At 42.9% G+C, this 21,459-nt stretch overlaps 1 protein-coding gene across 2 annotated transcripts in view; it reads right to left on the bottom strand.

Moving 5' to 3' along the window:
- The window catches only part of NDFIP2 (Nedd4 family interacting protein 2), a 159,218-nt gene that overhangs the window by 66,799 nt on the left and 70,960 nt on the right, over window positions 1-21,459 (bottom strand). For both annotated transcript variants that reach the window (XM_089680462.1, XM_089680464.1), the window contains one exon: window positions 16,149-16,236. In XM_089680462.1, coding sequence (XP_089536588.1) covers window positions 16,149-16,236 — 88 coding nt within the window. The remainder of the gene's footprint in view (window positions 1-16,148; window positions 16,237-21,459) is intronic.

The following is a 21,459-nucleotide window of genomic DNA, read 5'->3' as shown; positions in this document are numbered from 1 at the left end:
TGCATGTTTAATGCCACAAGTCTTGGCCCTACACCTATCTGGAGCGGATAAAGTTAACCGCAATAGGGGACTGCGGAAGGAGGACCTTCTACTTTTCTCTCTTGGGGGATTCAGAGGAGGATTGCGCCTGCTAGCCTTCCTGGTTGTTATACAACAAAATCGAGATTGACTGCTCCTCACAGGGGGTCATGTCTTTCTGGTAAGCCTTGGTTTGTGACACATCAGCTATCCTTGGAAATTTCCTTGTTTCATTACAGCCTTTGGGGACTATCTTCTTCTGATTCGTTTTCCATTTTGGACATTTTCTGTATTACCAATATTTATGTAATTCAGAATTTATATAAGCGCTGCACTTTATGCACTGCATTTTTGAATTGCCTAGTATCAGGTTATTCGTGTTCAGCTCCTACATTTCTTTGAACTTTACATTCTTAATGTGGATCTCTGTTTTTAAGTTTTTATATAAATAAATACTTAATGCATGAGGTGATAGAAGGGTGTGGCCAACACTTGCATTTCTCATTTAGCAAGGTGTGTATATGGGTGTATAGCTGTGTATAGAGAGTTAGAGTTCTATTTCTTACCTTTGATCCCATGAGGAAATTTCCCTTTACACCTGTTAATTTGAACAAGTTACTGACTTATTATAATGAAAAAATAAAATTGTGCCTTCACCTATGCCCCCTGGAACAGCAAGCCCCAACACAAAGTAGGGTATTACCATGCATTGTTGAGGTGCACTGGATGCCATTAATAATAAAGGGCACCACAATGGTCCAACGCACATAATGTGCCCTGCTTCTTGCAGAAGAATAAACATGACAGAGGTTCTAACTCTTTCCTTCCTCAGAACACTTTTGTACATTGAAGAGTTCTGACAAAGAACATTGTTCTCAAACAAATTAAATACCATTAGTGTTGCTATATGCAAACTAAGGAAAATCCCAGGCTTCTAACTTTAAGATCTACAATGCACTTCCTTTTCCTTCTGGTTGTAGGATATATTCTAAAGCTATAACTGTCACTGTCTGTTTTCAAGAAAAAAAAAAAGCTGACTCTAGTTAATGAAGAATTCTGGCTTATAGCATGTTGTTCTCAAGCAAAAGTGCCAGAAATATTTAGTGAAGCTCCACAGAGACGCAGTGAATTACACATCATCAGGCAAGCTAAAGCTTGGCATCCAGCTGTTAGATCTACAATGCATGTCCTCCTTCTGCCAGTAGGGTATATTCTAAAGCTATAACTGTCACTCTTACTTGGCTCAGACAGCAGACCAGTAACTAATAGAAATAACAAACGTCTGTTTTTGCTAGGTAGTGTCTAAGTACTTAGAAGAAGAAGGTCTGAGAATGCCAGGGTCCATGTACATAGGTTAGACTGTCTGTGGTTGGTAGCAGATCAAATGCTATTGAACAGATTAACAAATAAATACATTTCTCGGTTTTATTTTTGTTCTTTATATTTTTATCTAAAACTTAAAAGCTCAGCACACTAATCACACAGGCTGTTAAAAGCAAATCCTCCTTGAGGGTCATTGCTCTATGGCAATTTTGCAGGTTTATGTAAGCTAAGATGATATAGCCAAGCCAGCTGAACAAGTAACTGTTCACCCAGCTCGAAGTTGAAATACATGTCTGGTGCATCTTCTGCAAGCTCTCCCAATTCATATTCCCCATACCTTTTTAAAATCGTACAGCACAATCTCAGATCAGTCCCCTAGAAATAAAACTACAGTCCTCATTTTACACAAATATTATGCCAGCTGAAGACTATATTCTTCCATTTCTACAAAATTGGGAGGGAGACCTAGGACATCAATTCACAGAAAAACAGAGGATACATGCTGCATTTTGCACATAAAGCTTTTATTTCTATCAGAATCCAGGACTCTGTACATAAGCCAATGATAAAGGTGAGGTGGTATAGGGGCCCTGCAAGACTAAAACATATTTACCTTAAAGTGGAGCTCCACCCCAAAGGGAAAGATCCACTTTAAGGATTGGGATTAGCACCTTTGGTGAGCGGGGGGTGTGCGTTTGCGGGTATCTGAAATTGACAGGTACCTGCTCCAACTTCATCTGTGATCGCCTAGGTGATCAGAAGCGGAAGTTGGCCTCCCCCCTCACTCCCCGTAGTCTTCTGGGACACCTGACAGGTCCCAGAAGACTACAGGACCATTTACAAAGAGCAGTGCTACTCGCTCATGCGCAGTGAGCACTCGGCTATGAAGCCGCAAACTGTCACAGCCAGCTGCCCACGTTCAAGATGCCAGTGCAGGGAATACAGTGCGGCCGATTAAACGGGTTGCGGGGGGGGGGGGGGTAGGGGGACACCACGGGATAGAGGGACAGGTGTCTATTTTTTTTTTAAAGTCAGCTACAGTTTTTAATTTTTCTTAATTTTCACTGGAACTCCGATTTAAGGCTGACTCCAAATTTTGGAGATGCAGGGAATCTGAAGGTTCCCCCTTATATTTTCTGGTCATGCCCACAGATACGATTCTTTTGGCAATAGGTATGTGAATTGACTCGGGAACTCACTGGGGTATCCAACCTGCCACCTCCACCTCAGTCCTCTTCCAGAGAGGCATTAACACTGATCTCGGTAATTCAACTATTGAATGTGGCTAGAGCCCGCACACCAGCTAAGTGGAAAGGTACCTCTCCCCCACAGTTGGGGAATGGTTCACGGTGGTAAATGAAATAATGAAACTAGAATACCTTATTTTGTCACTCAGCAAGGTGAAATTTAAAAAAAAATAAAAAAATGGTTCTATTGGACAAAGTTTGTCTAAATAGAAGGACATTTTCTTGGTCAATTCCTTGGAGTTGGGCCTATTGGACCGGACCTTGATGCTGCACTTGCACACCCCTTTAGTTTCTTTCCTTTTCAGCTGTCAGTCAACAGCTCTCAACTCTGCCCCTCCAGCGCTCACTGGAGCACTTGGCTGTGTGGGGGGCGGGAGCGGCTGGCTCATGCTTGGTGATAGGCTAAGCCAGCTGCTGGTCCAGGCATCTAGGTAGATCCAGACTGTAAAGTAGGGATCAGTCCAGAGCCTGGACTGGCTGAGTGGTGTCAGCTGACAACAGCTGAAACCAGGCCGCAATAGTACAGAATGAACTGCACTCCTGTAATCCATAGAAGTAGGACCAAAAAAGGTTTGGTCATACTTCTTTAAATTGGAAAACCCAGCTGAGGTCCTTTGGTATCACAAGCACATCTCAGAAGGAATGATCCAACACCATTTACACTAACCCTTATTCATCAAAGTTCACAGTGAAGTGATAAAAATAGATCAGTCATTCTCAACCGGTGTGCCATTCGAGTTCAACAGGGGCTCCGCAGCATCCTAGTTGAGAATGGCTGTACTCTATGCAAGTGACCATGCCGGCCTCACTCCAGCAAGAGTCGATGTATGAGTGGTTTGTGCAGTTTCTCAGAGGCTAGAGTTTGCCTGCAGCTTGCTGCTTGTGAAATTCACTGGATCTGTGCTTTCTAGGCTTGTGCCTGGAGGACCTGGACTGTAAGGACTAGCATTACCCTGTGAAAGCAGGGCTAATGGACTGGCTGGAGAGGTGGGACTGGGCCTTAAGCAAGAACTGGGAGGCCTCAATGACTGGACTGCCAGCTCAAAGCCTATTGTCTACCTGGTCCAGGTGGAATAAAACTGCATTTTTGGGAAAGGCGCTGTGTGTGTGTCTGTCTGTCTATGTATATTTACATGCATGTGCTTGTGTGTACATTACTTTTAATACTGACCCCCGACTGATCCATGTACAGGACAGAATGAATGGGGCCATGTATCGTGAGATTTTGAGTGCAAACCTCCTTCCATCAACAAGGGCATTGAAGATGAAACTTGGCTGGGTCTTCCAACATGACAATGATCCCAAACATACCGCCCGGGCAATGAAGGAGTGGCTTCGTAAGAAGCATTTCAAGGTCCTGGAGTGGCCTAGCCAGTCTCCAGATCTCAACCCCATAGAAAACCTTTGGAGGGAGTTGAAAGTCCTTGTTGCCCAGCGACAGCCCCAAAACATCACTGCACTAGAGGAGATCTGCATGGAGGAATGGGCCAACATACCAGCAACAGTGTAAAGACTTACAGGAAACGTTTGACCTCTGTCATTGCCAACAAAGGATATATAACAAAGTATTGAGATGAACTTTTCATATTGACCAAATACTTATTTTCCACCATAATTTGCATATAAATTCTTTCCAAATCAGCCAATGTGATTGTCTGGATTTTTTTTCTCATTTTGTCTCTCATAGTTGAGGTCTACCAATGATGTCAATTACAGGCCTCTCTCATCTTTTTAAGTGGGAGAATTTGCACAATTGGTGGCTGACTAAATACTTTTTTGCCCCACTGTACTTCACAGGAGCACATTAGATGACGACATTCCTACATGTACAGCAGGTCATACTTGACTGTCTCTTCCCAGTTACCATGTGACCTTCAGTAAGTGAAAGTTAGCTAGGACAAAGGGTCAACATGTTCTGTTATACACAGTAAATGCCAATAAGATGAACTAAATATATGAAATGCTAGGCAAAATTTTGTTAACATTTTTGCAGGGCAGCGAACACCTATCTACATACAAATTTAGAATCACAATAGAAGATTATCTAAAAACTTCTACAATTCCTTGGCAAGGCTACACATTATTCTCTGCATCTGCAAATCGTCGGTGAACATTCTGTGATTATGTATTTGTTCAGAACAGCATGTTGCATGAATAGTACATTGTTCACCTGAACATACGCATTATTTTGTATTTGCGTTTATCAAGCAGTTACAATAATTTGAACATTTGCAGCTGTACACAAAGCAGAAAATGGAAATACACAAATGTGCCCTCAGGAATATCCTTACTGGTGAAATATAAGTTGCAACACCACTCAGTAAGAAAACATTTAGCTGTATGGGGTTGCAAATAAAAAACACGATGATTTCAGTCGCCTATTTTCCTTAGGAGTACCGTCCAACAATTACATACAATTTCAACACTGGCAACCCCCCGCCCCCCCAAATCACCTCTTCCACCTCCCTTTCTCTCACTCTTCTCTCCTTGTTTCCTTTCCATTCTCATTTAATCTTTAGCTTCCATCAAAGCTTGTTTTCCTACTGCTTGGCATTGAAGTCCGTGCAGAGATGCCATCCAACTACATAAAAAAGGAATACAAAGCTAAGGCTGCAAATCGCATATTTATCCAGTCTAAAGCCTCCTGCATTTGGTCGTCTGTACCCATACAACTTAAATGCCTGTGTCTTTCTCCTGCCCAGGAAGCCCAGGTGTAACGTACAGCCTCCCAAAGACATATTTTCTCTTTTTTATCATGCGCTTTTTATTGAGTCAGCTTTGGGCAGAGTTAAGAGAGGGTTAACTGAAGAGGGCAGGCGCTTTCCCTTCAGGCCTATTTATTACCCTCCAGTCACATCAAGTGAAGTTGCACGATTTCAAAGTCAGGGACCCGCCTGTGACGGACGCGGCGTCAGACCCCAGCCCTTCTCACCAAACTCGTGACCTAAGGACTAGCCAATCTAAAACCACGCTGTCATGTGCGTAACAATGCCACACCCAGCTGCATCCTGCACACCGATGTTCCAGCTAATTGGACCACGATCGACATACCGGCAGCCTGAATGCGATTGTTACTGGGTCAGGTTAATTACACAATTAACCCTTCACACTGCCACCACCTCCTTTTTATACAGAGAAAGAGGAAACTCAGCAATACACTAGGATGATTGGTTAACCGTCAGTATCCCGCTATCTCTACAGACCAGTTATACAGAGGGTTAAATACTCATAGTAGCATTCTTCAGCGGCAGGGACTCGTAAGTTACATTCAAGAGCTTTAGAAACAGTTCAATACTTTCAGAAAGTAAGATTTATTACCAAAAAGTCAAAAGGGTGCAGTAAAAATATTTACAGAAAGAAGATGTAACCAATATATATATACCTATATAAATATACAGAGCACAACAGCACAGCAAACAGATAACAGAAAGATTAAAAAATTCTTCCTGCGCCAAGTGAAACCCCCTACTACAGGATCTATCCTGCTGCTGTGCAATGTGGTGAACACAAAATGTGATAAATGTAAATAAACAGCGCAAACATAGACCTCTACATCAAATCAATATACAAAGTGCAAACATATATAGAGAATTATATTAATAGTGAAGTCCATCATGGTTAATAGACAACAAAAGTTCAGAAATCTCAAAAAAAAAATTTTGTGCAAAAAAAATTTTTTCAAATTTTTCTTCTATTGTAAAGAAAAAACTTCCACCTTCCACCCGTGCAAACCAACATCAAATGCACTCACCAGATTTAGGTGAATGAAACACCTAAGACGTCTTGAGAACGCCCGGTGGGAGGGGCGAGACGCGTTGACGCATTTCCGGTTGTTACCCCTTGCGTCTGGCGTCGCTTCCGGTGAGTGGAGCGCACGCTGAGCGGTGCGTTCCAGCGGCCATCTTTTGGGATCTGTGCATGTTTGGTCTCTGTGGAGCTTCTGCTGTATCCTGGAGCTGTGATGTGAGATTCCGTGGGAGGTTGTCTTACACTCATTGTCCATCTGGAAGAAGCTTGTCCTAATAAATATGCCTTTTTAAAGTGATTTAAATGTGAGTGGCCTTAATACTTGATTTTATTCATAAATGGTATTTTGCAATATTACACTATCTGAGATTTTTCTCTCCCCGGTTGTATGGTGGAGCCTACACTGAAGGTGAGGATTCCTATAGAGTGGATACGAAAGAGGGTTTAGGATCCCATATAAATTCCTAAAAGGTGTTTCATTCACCTAAATCTGGTGAGTGCATTTGATGTTGGTTTGCACGGGTGGAAGGTGGAAGTTTTTTCTTTACAATAGAAGAAAAATTTGAAAAACTTTTTTTTGCACAAAAATTTTTTTTTGAGATTTCTGAACTTTTGTTGTCTATTAACCATGATGGACTTCACTATTAATATAATTTTCTATATATGTTTGCACTTTGTATATTGATTTGATGTAGAGGTCTATGTTTGCGCTATAGATAACAGAAAGATGTTTAGGTAGATAAGTACTTGCCAAATAGATGCCTGGAGTTAAGCAGTTTCAAGTCTGATGAGCTAAAAAAGGGATTTCTGGTCTCGCACTGGGTTTCGTTGTTGCCACGAGATTCTCCTTTGCTTTCTGTCCGATAGATGTTACCGTATATACTCGAGTATAAGCCGACCCGAATATAAGCCGAGGTACCTAATTTTACCACAAAAAACTGGGAAAAACTATTGACTCGAGTATAAGCCGAGGGTGGGAACACCAGTGGGAAGAATCGTGCCTCATCATTGGTGTCAGTGGGAGGAATAGTGCCCCATCATTGGTGTCAGTGGGAGGAATAGTGCCCCATCATTGGTATCAGTGGGAGGAATAGTGCCCCATCATTGGTGTCAGTGGGAGGAATAGTGCCCCATCATTGGTGTCAGTGGGAGGAATAGTGCCCCATCATTGGTGTCAGTGGGAGGAATAGTGCCCCATCATTGGTATCAGTGGGGGGAATAGCACCCCATTATTGGTGTCAGTGGAATAGTGCCCCATCTTTGGTGTCAGTGGGAGGAATAGTGTCCCATCTTTGGTGTCAGTGGGAGGAAAAGTGTCCCATCATTGGTGTCAGTGGGAGGAATAGTGTCCCAACATTGGTGTCAGTGGGAGGAATAGTATCCCATCATTGGTGTCAGTGGGGGGGTGGAGGAAAAGTGCCCCATCGATGGTGTCAGTGGGGGGGAGGAATAGTATCCCATGATTGGTGTCAGTGGGGGGTGGAATAGTGCTCCATGATTGGTGTCAGTGGGGGGTGGAATAGTGCTCCGTGATTGGTGTCAGTGGGGGGTGGAATAGTGCCCCATCATTGGTGTCAGTGGGGGGGGGGGGGGAGGAATAGTGCCCAATTGTTGGTGTCAGTGGGGGGGAGGAAAAGTGCCCCATCGTTGGTGTCAGTGGGAGGAATAATGCCCCATCATTGGTATCAGTGACACCAATGATGGGGCACTATTCCTCCCACTGACACTTGCTGACCCCTGTTCCAGTATGGTGCTGCTGCAGCCAGCATATGTGGTTGCAGCAGCACCTAAGCACGGCACACTTACCTGCATCTCCTTCACTCGATTTTCGCGGGGCCGCTCAGCTCCGCCTCCTCGCCGTTGATTGGCCGCCTGTGTGCCTTTCCTGAGCTACAGTTCTGGCGGCCAATCACCGGTGAGAAGGCGGAGCCGAGCAGCCGCGCGAACATCCAGTGGACGAACCGAATGAAGGAGCAGCCGCGCTTCCTGGACCTGATTGTCGTGGGACCGGAGCCAGGTAAGAGACAGCAGCCCCCTGCAGACGTTGACTCAAGTATAAGCCGAGGGGGCCGTTTTTCAGCACAAAAAATGTGCTGAAAAACTTGGCTTATACTCGAGTATATACGGTATATCGAAAACAGTTCTCACTTCTCTGACTCAACACAAAAGATAACACTTCTTTTTCTACACAACATCAACTAGTATCTTCACTACCTTATTTGGCAGAGGAATTGTTAGGCAGGGCTCAGCATCATACGCTGCTTGCATTCCTGAGGGAGGGGGAATTAGGAGATACATGAAGCCTTCTTACTACAGGGAGAGTCCGTGCCTGGCTCTTATATGTACGATACTACACCTCCCCCTCTCAGGTGACTGCATATTAGTTTAAGAGCAATACCAAAATGTATACGTTTGGGGCAAAATGGAGAACCACACCTCTCCCTGTGGGCATGATTGTGACACCGCCGATTTCAGGTGCAATTTGCAGGACATCTGATACAGATGCCTATGCAAATCGCACCAAAAGTAGAGCATGTACTACTTTTGAAATCGGTGTGGCTCCGATATGACCGCTATAATTGTGGACAATAGGGTGCAACTTAGCATGATATTGGCAAGTAGCAGGGCATGCAAATCACATGCTAAGTTACATCCAGTGTGAACCAGGGCTTAACCCGTTGCCGTCCGGGCTATAGCTAGATGGCGGCCGGGCGAACAGCTCATCCCTCCGGGTGGACACCATATGGCGTCCTTTCCGGAGCGTGCATTGCGCATGTCTGCAGGGCCGTGCTGCGATCTGTCACCAGCTGTGTACCTCGGACAAGGCCGATGACAGATCTGTGTACCGGCCCCATTGCCAGTACCATGTGACCTGTTGTGACCAATTGAAAAAAAAAAATCTTAAAAAAAAAAGAGAAAAAAATGTAATAAAAAAAATTTTTAAAAAAATTTTGTACTGTCACCAGTGTCACTGATCACCACCGTGCCAGTTATATGATGACGCTGTACTGCACTGGTGACAGTATGTAAAAAAAAAATAGTGAAAATAATTTTTTTAATCTCTTCATTTTCCGAAAACTTATGACAAAAAAAATTACAACTTCAAAAAACTCGCCATGCCTCTTATGAAATACGCTGGGCTGTCTACTTTGAAAAAAGGGGTCATTTGGGGGATATCTGTACTGTTCTGACATTCTTGGACCTCAAGAAATTAGATTGTCCATCAGTACCTCAGGATTGATCAATTTTCAGATATCTCCCATAGTTTGTGAACTCTAACTTTCCTACAAACTAAATAATAAATACTAATTTGGGTTAGTTTCAGCAAAGAAATGTAGCAGAATACATCTTGGCCTAAGTTTATGAAGAACAATTATTTATTTGCAAACTTTTAGAACAGAAAATTTAAAAAATAAAATCCCCAGCGGTGATTAAATACTACCAAAAAAAAGCTCTAGTGTGAAGAAAATTATAAAATTTTAGTTTGGGTACAGTGTTGTATGACCGCGCAATTGTCATTCAAAGTGTGAGAGCGGTGAAACCTGAAAATTGGCCTGGGCAGGAAGGGGGTAAAAGTGCCCGGTATGGAAGTGGTTAAGCAGCTAGTCAGAGAGGTTGGTTGATGGCAGTTTTGTTGTCTGTAGTGAGGAGACCTGGATGCTGCCTTAAAGCCTCCATAATCTGACTTCAACCTGCTGGATGAGCTTGCCTTTAACCGAGACTTTGAAATTCTGTGGCTGGGACGCTGAAAGTGATTCATGTGAGGCGGTGTTGTACTGATGGGAAAATCCATTCACATCTATGGGTTGCTGTACACTGCACCAGAGCTTCCCAGATGGGGGAAGGACACCGGCATTTACATTGCATGGGCTCAGGCACCCATGTGCAAGATGCCTTATCCAGGCAAACAGTGTAATATGGCAAATTTATTCATTTAGGTTTTTAAACATTAATTATATCTTCTTTTATTTGTTTTCCAGCGTCCTACTCACTTGAAGGCTAGGTTAACTTGTTCTTTGCGGTCTATGGGAGGAAATTCATAAAGAATGTCGTAGACACCCTTTAGAATTCTGTTGTCCATCACACCCAAAGTGTCAGTGCTTGAAGCCGATTCATGTAACGGTCACAGTAGAGGAATCTGTCGGTGCTGAGGTTGGCGTGTTCATACTGTACTAGTGAACTCCTTTGCTTTCCAGCCACTGCAACTAGTTCCCCATTAGGTCCACCTGACTGTTGACTGACACCACATGGCAGTAGGTAGATTCATAGCCACGTTTCAGCTTAATGGAAGCTTTTGAATCCATCCACTGCCATGAGTGGTCAACCAAATGGAGGTTGGACACTCAGGGAACAGCTGACGCATTTCGAAGGGTGTCCCTTCTTCATCAGAGCACACCCTTCGAAACGCGTCAGCTGTTCCCTGAGTGTCCACCTCTATGATGGGACTCGTGCAGGTTTTACTATTCCATAGTTCCTCTGAGAACTTACATGCTTGAAATACTTCATTGTCTGTGAGTATATTTTTGTATTCAATAAAATTTGGTTTACTGAGGTAATGCGCAAGGTTGGTGCGCTTCTTTTTTGTCTTTGCTTCACAGTATTGGTCGGGCTTCCCCAGCCTTGTTTGGAGCTGCACAACCCCATATGCACAGGTGGTCGCATTTTTTCAAGTTCTAGTTCCATCTATCCACCTCCTTTGGGTCTCTGAGCGCAGGAGAGTTAATTTCTATTTTGAATTGCCACTCCTAGCATTGCCATTCCTCTGAATGCCAGTTCAGAACTTGTCTTAAACACCGCCAGTTTCCTGATCTGCAAACTCTCAGCAATCCTTTAGGCTAGGTTCACGCCTAAGCATTTTGCGTCATACAGAAACGCACTACAATCCATTTAACATGATTTCCTATGGGTTAAGTTCACATCTCTGCATTTCAACCAGTGCGATTTTTGGAAAGGGTCAGGGACTTTTTTTTTCTTTTTGCATAATCTCATTTTATTGAAATATTTTCAATGCAAAAAAGAATAAGATATAACTTCAGTCACAGTACTTCTCTATAGCAGAGAGAAAACACTGCTCAGATGTGCTGTACATACATCTTAGAATGTAGCATGACAAAAATAAAAATAAACCCTGCATCAGAAGCGTGTATCCACAGTAAGACTTCAGGTGGTGGTGGGACAACTGAGATTCAGTCCACCTCACTGCATGTAACAAGTGACACAACTCCAATAATATTATGTGTATCCTTGATAAAGACACTTAGAAAAAGAAAAATGGTGTAGCATAAAACTTATGTAAAGGTAAACTAGAATCTTAATAGCGAGGTTGTGTAAGCATGAGGTAATGTCTATAGTACATAATGCACCAACCAGAGGTCAGTGTGCAGTCCAAGGTCAACAGAGATAAGGTTCCCATGAGGAAATATTAGCAGTCTCTAGTATAATCATATCAGAAGGGAAATGGCTATTGAAGGCCAGAGTTCAGTGTAATGACCGAAAAGCAGGTCAATTGGGGTCGTCAAGTTCTAAGGAGTAGTACATCCAGCCAGACCAGATGTCACAGAATTTCTCCTGCTTATTTTGAACGATGTATACCCATCTCTCTGCCTCCATGACCTTCTCTACCTCTCTCTCCCAGTCATGCAGTGTAGGGCAGTGGACTTGTTTCCGAAATCTCTTTATAAGACTTTTAGCTGCATTTAAAAGTTAGGGAGTAATGCTATATTTATATGACTTGAGGGAAGATGGAGTATCATGGAATAAGTAGTGGAGGAGGGTAAATTGTATGGGTTTGAGAGTTGTTCTATGTATCCACAGCGATATATCCCTCCCAAACTTTTTGAATTTAGGGGCGGTACCACCAGAGATGCAGAAAAGTGCCCTCTTGGGAACATCCCCTCCAGCAGTTACGAGTTGCACCTGGAAAGACATTAGCTAAGCGGTAGGGCGTTTTCTACCGGCAGAATAGGAACTTATGCAGGCCATAGATGGGTAGTTAATCGTCCGATTTTTCGTCCGAAAGAAAAATCGGCTGATTTTCGTACCGTTAGTGGATTACTTCGTCGGCCGTTATTCGTGTATTTTGCACTTTCAGATTATCGGTTATATTGGGAAATTTGCGGCCGATTTGGCCGATTTTCCCGGCAATAATGGCCAAATCGGATGATCGTTTTAACAATAAAAAAATCTGCGCATGAGTTGTGACCTGAAAGGGACAGAAGTTATGGGGTGAACTTTATGATTTAGTCGGACGATTTTTTTATTCGTTGGTGATAACGTCAGCCGAACGACCGACCGATTTTTCGTTTATCATTCAAAAAAATCGGCCGATGTTCAACCCGTCTATGGCCTGCATTAAACAAGATTCTTGAGTCCAAGAGCTTACTGAAGACAAAATGGGACAATTGAATAATTTCTTGCAGCTGGTGCGAAGTGAATTCCACAGCCAGTTGTAGCTCCCATTCCCGTATGAAGTAGGGAACCGTCTAGAAGTGGTTGCCAAGTAAGAGTTTGTACGTCTGCAATAACAGGTGTTGAGCATCCCCGATGGATGTGCACATAGATTCGAAAGGCGTTAGGGTGTCAAAGGGTCAGGGACTTTTTTAAAATGCAAAATGATGGATTCTGGTTCAACAGACATCAATGGAGACGCTGCAAAAATACATGTAGTTTGTTTTTTATGCGTCCTGATGCGTTTTGTGTATTTATTTTGCACAGCAACAATATGGCCAAAAAACTGCTACAAACAACACAAAACGTACCACAAAAAGCACTGCAGAAACAGATCAAACATAAACTGCATAGGTGTGAGCCTAACTTAAAGAATGTTGCTGCTATAGAGGTAGGTTCTTAAAATGGTAGAAGTTATAACTACCTGAATTTGTCAACCACATTGGTAATGTTACCATAACTGGCGCAAATGCTTGCCTGAATCAGATGCATGCAGTCCTAATGGAAACTATTGCCAGAAATGTATCTGTACTGCTATTGAATATCTGTTGAGAATTTTTTTTAATCCTAAAGTATCGAAGTCAGCCAGCAATGAAGCAAGTTTTACAGAACTGTAAATCAAAAGTGTGTCTGTATGATTTAAAAGAGTTGAGATAATCATTTTTGATGTATTATACAGTGAAACCCCTAGTGAATGTTTGTTTTTTTTTTGGTCCTAGTGAATTCCTGTGGAAACATTGACCCCTGATTGCGAAAACAACTACTATGATTAACTTTAAGGGCCGGGTCACACTAGTAATCACACAGAAACGCACTGCCATTCCTGTGCAATTTACATGCATTCCCTTTATTTTGAATGGGCTGAAATTGCGATGTGGCGCGGGCAAATGCACTGCGTTTGCAGTGTCATTAACTTAATATTGACACCCACTGCAGATTTCAACTGCAGTGCCTTTTGAATACGGTGCAGGAAACTTCTCACACTGCAAGGATTAACAGCTTGTTTTTGTCTAGGACTCTGGAGAACAGACATATACCCAACTAATCCTTCAATCCTCCTTGCACAAGACCAGTCCCTGTTGCTCCTACCTACACCTTCCACTTCCAGCGCATGATCTAGCAGTCTTGTGCAATGGACTGTTCCTGACGTCATCACGCCCACAGACTTGCTCTGGACGTGAGAACAGCAGGAACAGTCCTCTGCTGGATCGTGGGAGAGCACTGTTTTCCAGTGGAGGGGAGGATTGGATGAGTATAGAGCTTTCTCCCCTCCCCTGGACAAAATGAGCAGTTAACCTATGCAGTGTGGGCAACCTTTTTTGACTGGGGTTGGGCTTTAAAAATAAATTAGAAAAAAGGGAAAAGCAGGATGGAAATTCAGAAATTCCTTGTGCCCCCACATGGGAAATATCAGTGTTGACAACAGATTGATGTACGTTTTGATAATAGATGCAAGATTTTGGGGCACACACCATGTGTGGAGGTGCACTGAGACTAGAGAGTCCATACAAGCTCAGGGTGGTTGAGCTCCCTTTCCACTGCTGGCGCCGTCACACAGATTTCACAGATTTTTGCATCTGATGCAGGCAATTTTAAAGAGCTATACCACCAGAAAGTGTCCTTAGGATCTTACTAAATTAACACCCCACTAGCAAACCCCCAGCCCCAACTTCCCCTTCGCCCCCCCGTATATGTTGTACCATATCCTGAATTTTTACATTTCTGTCTATACCAAACCATGTATATGCAGCAAAATGTACTACTCTCTGATGTCTCACTCTGCTGTCCTCTCAATTTTTATTTTAATAAATACAGGCGTACCTCGGTTTACAAATTTAATTTGTTCTACGGGACTTTTCGTATTGTGAAACGTTTGTAAACCGTAACGTGGTTTCCCATAGGAATGCATTGACAATCAATCCGTCCTGGAGGTCAGAAAAAAGTAAAAAAAAAGTCTTATCTGTTCAAAACTCTTTATAAAGTGCACTTTAAAAAGGCATAAATATTGTACAGGGACATGATTAAAAATTTATTCGTAAAAGCAGAAAAAAATCCGTTCCAGAGGTCATAAAAAAGGGAAAAAAAAGTCTTATCTGTTCAAAGCTCTTTATAAAGTGCACTTTAACTACCGCCCACCATATAGTAATATGACGGACGCAAGGCGGTTCTCTCGTTCTGGTAGGACGTCATAAGACGTCCTCCCATTCTCACCACGCATGCGCTGCTCCGGGAGCCTCGGACACAGCGGATCACCGATCTACGGAAAGAGCCGAAGATGTCGGCTCGGTCACATGTAAACAGGGAAATTCCAGTTATCGGCATTTCTCTCCTGATGATCAGTGTGCCCTGATGATCTGTGTAGCCCCAGCAGCACCACCTGTCAGTGTGTATCAGTGCCAGCTCTGTGCTCATCCATGCCACCTGCCAGTGCCCATCAATGCCACATATCAGTGCCCATCTGAGCTGCCTTTCAGTGCCAGTCAGTGCCACCTATCAGTGCCAGTCAGTGCCACCTATCAGTGCCAGTCAGTGCCACCTATCAGTGCCAGTCAGTGCTGCCTATCAGTGCCGCCTAACAGTGCCAGTCAGTGCCACCTAACAGTGCCACCTATCAGTGCTGCCTATCAGTGACATATATGAGTGCTGCCTTTCAGTGCCCATCAGTGATGCCTGTCAATGCCCACAAGTGCCACCTACCAGTGCCCATCAGTGCCACCTATCAGTGTCCATCAGTGCAGCCTATCAGTGCCCATCACTGCAGCCTCATTAGCGCACATCAGTGAAGGAGAAAAATCACTTATTTACAAAAAATTTTAACAAAAACGAAGAAAAAACGTTTTTTCTTTCAAAATTTTCAGTGGCTTTTTGTTTGTTTAAGAAAAAATAAAAAACCCAGAGGTGATTAAATACCACCAAAATAAAGCTCTATCTGTCTCAAAAAAATGATAAAAATTTCATATGGGTACAGTGTTGCATGACTGCGCAATTGTCATTCAAAGTGTGACAGCGCTGAAAGCTGTAAATTGGCCTGGGCAGGAAGGGGTATAAGTACTGTGTAGGCTAGTGGTAAAAGGCATATTACTTTACAGGGACATGATTACAAAAAATCGTAAATGCATTGAAAACCAATTAATCCGTTCATATTGCAAAAACAATTTGTAAACCGAGGCACTATTTTCAATGGATTTTCATTTGTAAACCAAAAATGAAGTTAACGAGGCCTTCATAAACCAGGGTATGCCTGTATATGATGGAGAAAAAAAAAGTTATACAAGCTTAAAATGGAGAAAGTAGATTTTCACAGTAGATTTTAGTTCAAACTGCTTTTGTTTTAAGCCACAATCCAAAGGTCAGAGAAAAACTTACTGAAGAAAGCCAGCATGAAGATTCCATCATTTCCCACTCTTAACTGGTCAGCGTCGCTGAAGTCATCCCGTGGAGGATATTCTTCTTCCTGAAAGATGAAATAAAACAAATTATGTATACAAATGCACGTTCCTTTCTAACACAAACTAATCAAAAATAAAGCTATGCATTTCTCCTGTTAAATTTCCTTGATAATGAGATGAAAATGCAGTAGCACATTTGCAATGCACAGTATTTAGAAGGAAACAAGGTTCTTGGATCTTCAATAATAGCAATTTAACACTACTGAAGAGGTGACAGCGAGATGTGTGAAATTCAATAGTAAGGTGAGGCAGAGCCGAGAATGCTGGTATAGTGCTCACTATCGTATGTGAGAGATATTCATGAAACAAGAAATCCATACATGATTAAAGCTTGCCTATGCCCACACATTACTGAAATATCAGTTTAATGTAAACAGACGCCTTCCAAACAGAACTCCAGTATTTTGAAAAACCCCCCTCCCCAAACCAGTGTTTTAAATATTCCTCTAAGGGCCCTTTTACACTGCTCTATTGGGAAAAAAACATGAAAAACACTTTTAGAGCTCTGGGGGCACTCTGCGGAGCGAGGAGCCAGAAGAGCCGGCAGGGAACCCAAGAACAGGAGGATCATGCTCCTCTTTGCAAAACCATTGCATGGAGTAGGTAAGTGTGACATGTTTGTTATTTTTAAAACAAAAAAATGTGAACCTTTAGTATCACGTTAAACCAGGGGTTCTTATCCTTGGAGCATCCTGTGTACTTTTGAATTTGCATGGCTCTGCTTGCACAGACCTGCTTGTAATTTGTGCATAAAAATTCTGTAAGTCCTATCTGTCACCGTGGAAAAGAGACTCGTAGATCTGATTAAAGCACAAATACAGTGATGTCACTGTACCTGTAGTCCACTGATATTTCCTAAAGCTTTGTAACAAAGTGTCCATACCTTGTTACTGATCAGAGCTGGAGAAGTACTCTTCAGGAACCTGAGCACTGCATCAGTAATCTAAAAATCATGGTTGCAGTGCTTTCCAGGCTCCATTGTCAAAAAATAATAAACTCACTGTTGCAGAATGCTAGGCGTAAGTGAGATATAATCTCAAAGAAGCCCTAGATCAGCCTTTGTCAACCAAGGTGACCGTTTTGGTGATGGGTCAGTGATGGTCTGGGAAGGCATATCCATGGAGGGTTGCACAGACCTCTACAGGATAGACCAGCCTTTCTCAACCAGGGTGCCTTGAGGTTTCTGCAGGGGTGCCTTGGCAAAATGTCTAAAAATTGGCTGAAACTTGTATACAAGCCAGCAGGTAGAACAAGCCTGCCTTTTAGTTACACAAAGCCACAGGTTCTCATTGTGCACCATTACGACCTTCTAGCCGCCAGTGTCCTGACACCCAATGACATCACCAGTTGATAAGGAGGATGTCAGCTGCCAGCACAGCATCCTAGTTTGACCCTCCCCTGCTCCTCTCGGTCAGTGCTGGGGTCACATTAGCTCAGTGATGGAGGAAAACTGAGGGAAAATAGAAACACTGGAATACTACTCAGTACTAGTGAGCAAACGTGTATGTGTTTTGGAAGAATCGATCACCTCCAATGTTGGGTGTCCTACATGTGTGGATGTTGCTGCATTATATACAACTAATAGAATAGTTTTTCACATTTAAGAATGGGGTGCTCTTTTAAAATTATGGACAGTCTAGGAGGCACCCCATTTTAGAATGGGGTGCCTCAAGACTGTCCATAATTTTAAAGGGTGCCTCAGGACTGTCCATAATTTTAAATGGTGCCTTGACTGAAAAAAGGTTAAGAAACATTGCTCTAGATAGCAGGAAAACCCCAAATAGACTTCATGGTCCTTCTCCACCTTATCCAAAATAAGAATGTTTTGGCTAGGCTTAGGGCTTGTTTATACCACAATCCATGTGTTCAGTGTGCAGTTCTGCATGCACGTTATTGAGTTACGTCTAGGGTTGCTTCTCACCAGATGTGGTGGAACTACATTGGGCGGCTATTCCAGCACAGTCCCAAGGCAAGACAAGGCAAAATGCTTTGTCTCCTGTGTGCCGCTTCACACCCCTGTCTTACAGAGGTGTGTGCTGAAAAAAATAGTGCATGGTAATCCACCACTTCGCACTGGACAACAACCAATTGAACTTTATAAAATGTTGGTGACATTTCAATAGAACTTGTAAAAAAAAAAAAAAAAAAGAAAAAAAGTGAACAGTGTGGTGATCCTGCCGGACTGCACTTCACACCAGCCACTGCATTATAATAGACCCTCACTTGCATTTGCAGAGCATTCATGTATGTTTCAGTGCATTTAAATATGAAAAAAAAATGCAGCATCCTGTACTTTTTTACACATGAAAGAACTGCAATAGTGTCAACTAGGAGCATTGAAATACATTATTTTTTTTCAAACACATTCACTCATTAGGTGAAATCTGTCTCTAAGAGATTCTGAAATCTTAAAGTGTCACTAAATCCACATTATAAAAAACTATCAATAAATGCTGTATTACATGCTGTTTCATACTCTCTCAGTCCCTATGGGATTCGTTTTCTGTATTCTGGAAAAAAAAACCTAGTTGATCCTGCTGTTCTCTATCTCCCCCTCTTGTCCAAGTCCTCAATTCACCTAGGGATTTTTGAGCTATAGGCAACTCTGCACATGCTCAGTTTTCAGTGAGTTCTATGCTGAACATTTCCTATCACACCTGGGCAGCCCATGTGACTATAGAGTCACACATGTGGGTGTATACACACTAGTAAATGACAACCCAATCCCTCCCTTCCTCCTCCATGCCCACTAAACAGATAAACACAACAGAGGGTGGGATATTACATATAGATTAACCACTCAAGTCTGGACACTTTTACCCCCATGCAGTCCAGGCCAAATTTCAGCTTTCAGCACTATCACGCTTTGAGTGAGAATTACTCGGTCATGCAACACTGTACCCATATGAAATTTTTATCCTTTTTTTTTTTTTTTAGACAGATAGAGCTTTCTTTTGGTGGTATTTGATCACCACTGGGTTTTTTATTTTTTCCTATATAAATGAACAAATATCGAATACTTTGAAAAAATAATAATTTTTTTCTTAGTTTTTGTTATAATATTTTCCAAATAGATAATTTTTCTTCATAAATGTAGGCCAAAATGTATTCTGCTACATTTTTGGGGTAAAAATAACCCAAAACAGTTTACATTATTTAGTCTGTGTGAAAGCTTTAGAGTGTACAAACTATGGGATATATATTTGAAAACGGATCAGTTGAGATCCTAAAATGCCAGATGCTGGTATGGCACATGGCAGTGATCAGTACTCTGGTACGGCGGTAATCAGGACATTAGCATGAGGTATGGCGATAATCAGGACACTGGTATGGCCGTAACCAGGATGCTCGTATGGGGTATGGCAGTGATCAGGGCACTGGTATGGTGTATGGTGGTGATCAGGGTGCTGGTATGGTGTATGGCGGTGATCAGGGCGCTGGTATGGAGTATGGCGGTGATCAGGATGCTGGTATGGTGTATGGCAATGACCGGAGCGCTGGTATGGTGTATGGTGGTGATCAGGGTGCTGGTATGGTGTATGGCGGTGATCAGGGTGCTGGTATGGAGTATGGCGGTGATCAGGGTGCTGGTATGGAGTATGGCGGTGATCAGGGTGCTGGTATGGAGTATGGCGGTGATCAGGGTGCTGGTATGGAGTATGGCGGTGATCAGGATGCTGGTATGGTGTATGGCAATGACCGGAGCGCTGGTATGGTGTATGGTGGTGATCAGGGCGCTGGTATGGTGTATGGCGGTGATCAGGATGCTGGTATGGTGTATGGCGGTGATCAGGATGCTGGTATGGTGTATGGCGGTGATCAGGGTGCTGGTATGGTGTATGGCGGTGATCAGGGTGCTGGTATGGTGTATGGTGGTGATCAGGGCGCTGGTATGGTGTATGGCAATGACCAGAGCGCTGGTATGGTGTATGGAGGTGATCAGGGTGCTGGTATGGCATGTGGCAGTGAACAGGGTGTTGCTTTGGGGTATGGTGGTGATCAGGACACTGGCATGACAGTGATCAGGACATTGGTATGGTGAATGGGGGTGTACTGTGTGCAATAGGACATGTGACAGGGCCTCCCTGCATTACTTATTGTTATTGTGGGGCAGTGATCAGGGACACAGGGGCATTATACTGGGGCACTGGGGTTGTTGGCACTGCAGTGTGTGAGTGTACAAGCAGCCTGACAGTGATTTCACTTCTGTGGGTTTAGGAACACTTTATTTTTCTGACTAAAGTTCCACTTTAATTTACTCCACTTTTACATTTGGCGCATTCAATACGACACACTGTAAAAGTGGTGCATGCTAGAACGACATGAATTTGGTGCACGAGTGGCTGTCAGAGCCAAAAGTGTCGCAAATGATTCATGAATTTGGCGCAATACATTAACAAGAGGGATTAACGGCAGAAAAGTGGCCCAGCAGGTTTAATGAATCCCCCCCACTGACTGCAGCTATGGGGATGACACTGGAAGATCTCTCCAGACTAACACAAAGCCCAATTCTCATTATAGCTCTTATTAATCAAGTCACTAGGATTCGGACTCAAGTTGATGGCATAGTAATATACAAAAATGTTTTGCCTTTGAATTCGATTTTAAACTGGCTGGGTTGTTTTACAAGGTGAGGGTTCACATATAAGGGTTGATTTACTAAAACTGCATGGTGCAAAATCTGGTGCAGCTCTGCATAGAAACCAATCAGCTTCCAGGATTTATTGCCAAGGCTTAATTGACAAAGCTGAAGTTAGAAGCTGATTGGCTACCATGAATAGCTGTGCCCGATTTTCCACTCCAGTTAATCAACCCCATACTGTTCTAATTTCAACACCACCAGCTTCACTTTCACCGAAATCGATTTGCTCATCTCCAGCTGCCAGCTTTAGGCATTTAAATTCTGACATCTAATTTTGACTTTCTTGAGCAGACTGGAAAATATATACCAATACATGAACTCCTTCTGTTTCTTTCTAGAAATGTACATGTCAGAATAAATGTTGGCCAGGCTTTTATGACTACTAGCTAGACAAATAACCATATTTCTGCATAAAGCAAGTTGTCGTTGTTGTCATCCCATGGCATTAGGGTTGCACCTCGTCCCTTTAAAACCGAACACATATTAATTACACAGGTTTTGAGGCTAATTTATTGCACATAAGGCACTCAGTTAGTTTAATTACCATCTTAACCGCTTCCCAACTGCCCTATAGCAGATTGACTGC

This window comes from Staurois parvus, unplaced genomic scaffold, assembly GCF_062004578.1.
Source record: "Staurois parvus isolate SC_StPar_1 unplaced genomic scaffold, SC_StPar_1.0 ptg000243l, whole genome shotgun sequence".
NCBI classification, from domain to species: Eukaryota; Metazoa; Chordata; class Amphibia; order Anura; family Ranidae; genus Staurois; species Staurois parvus.
The sequence above is the reverse complement of the archived record's forward strand: the minus strand, read 5'-3'. Positions and strand labels throughout refer to the sequence as shown.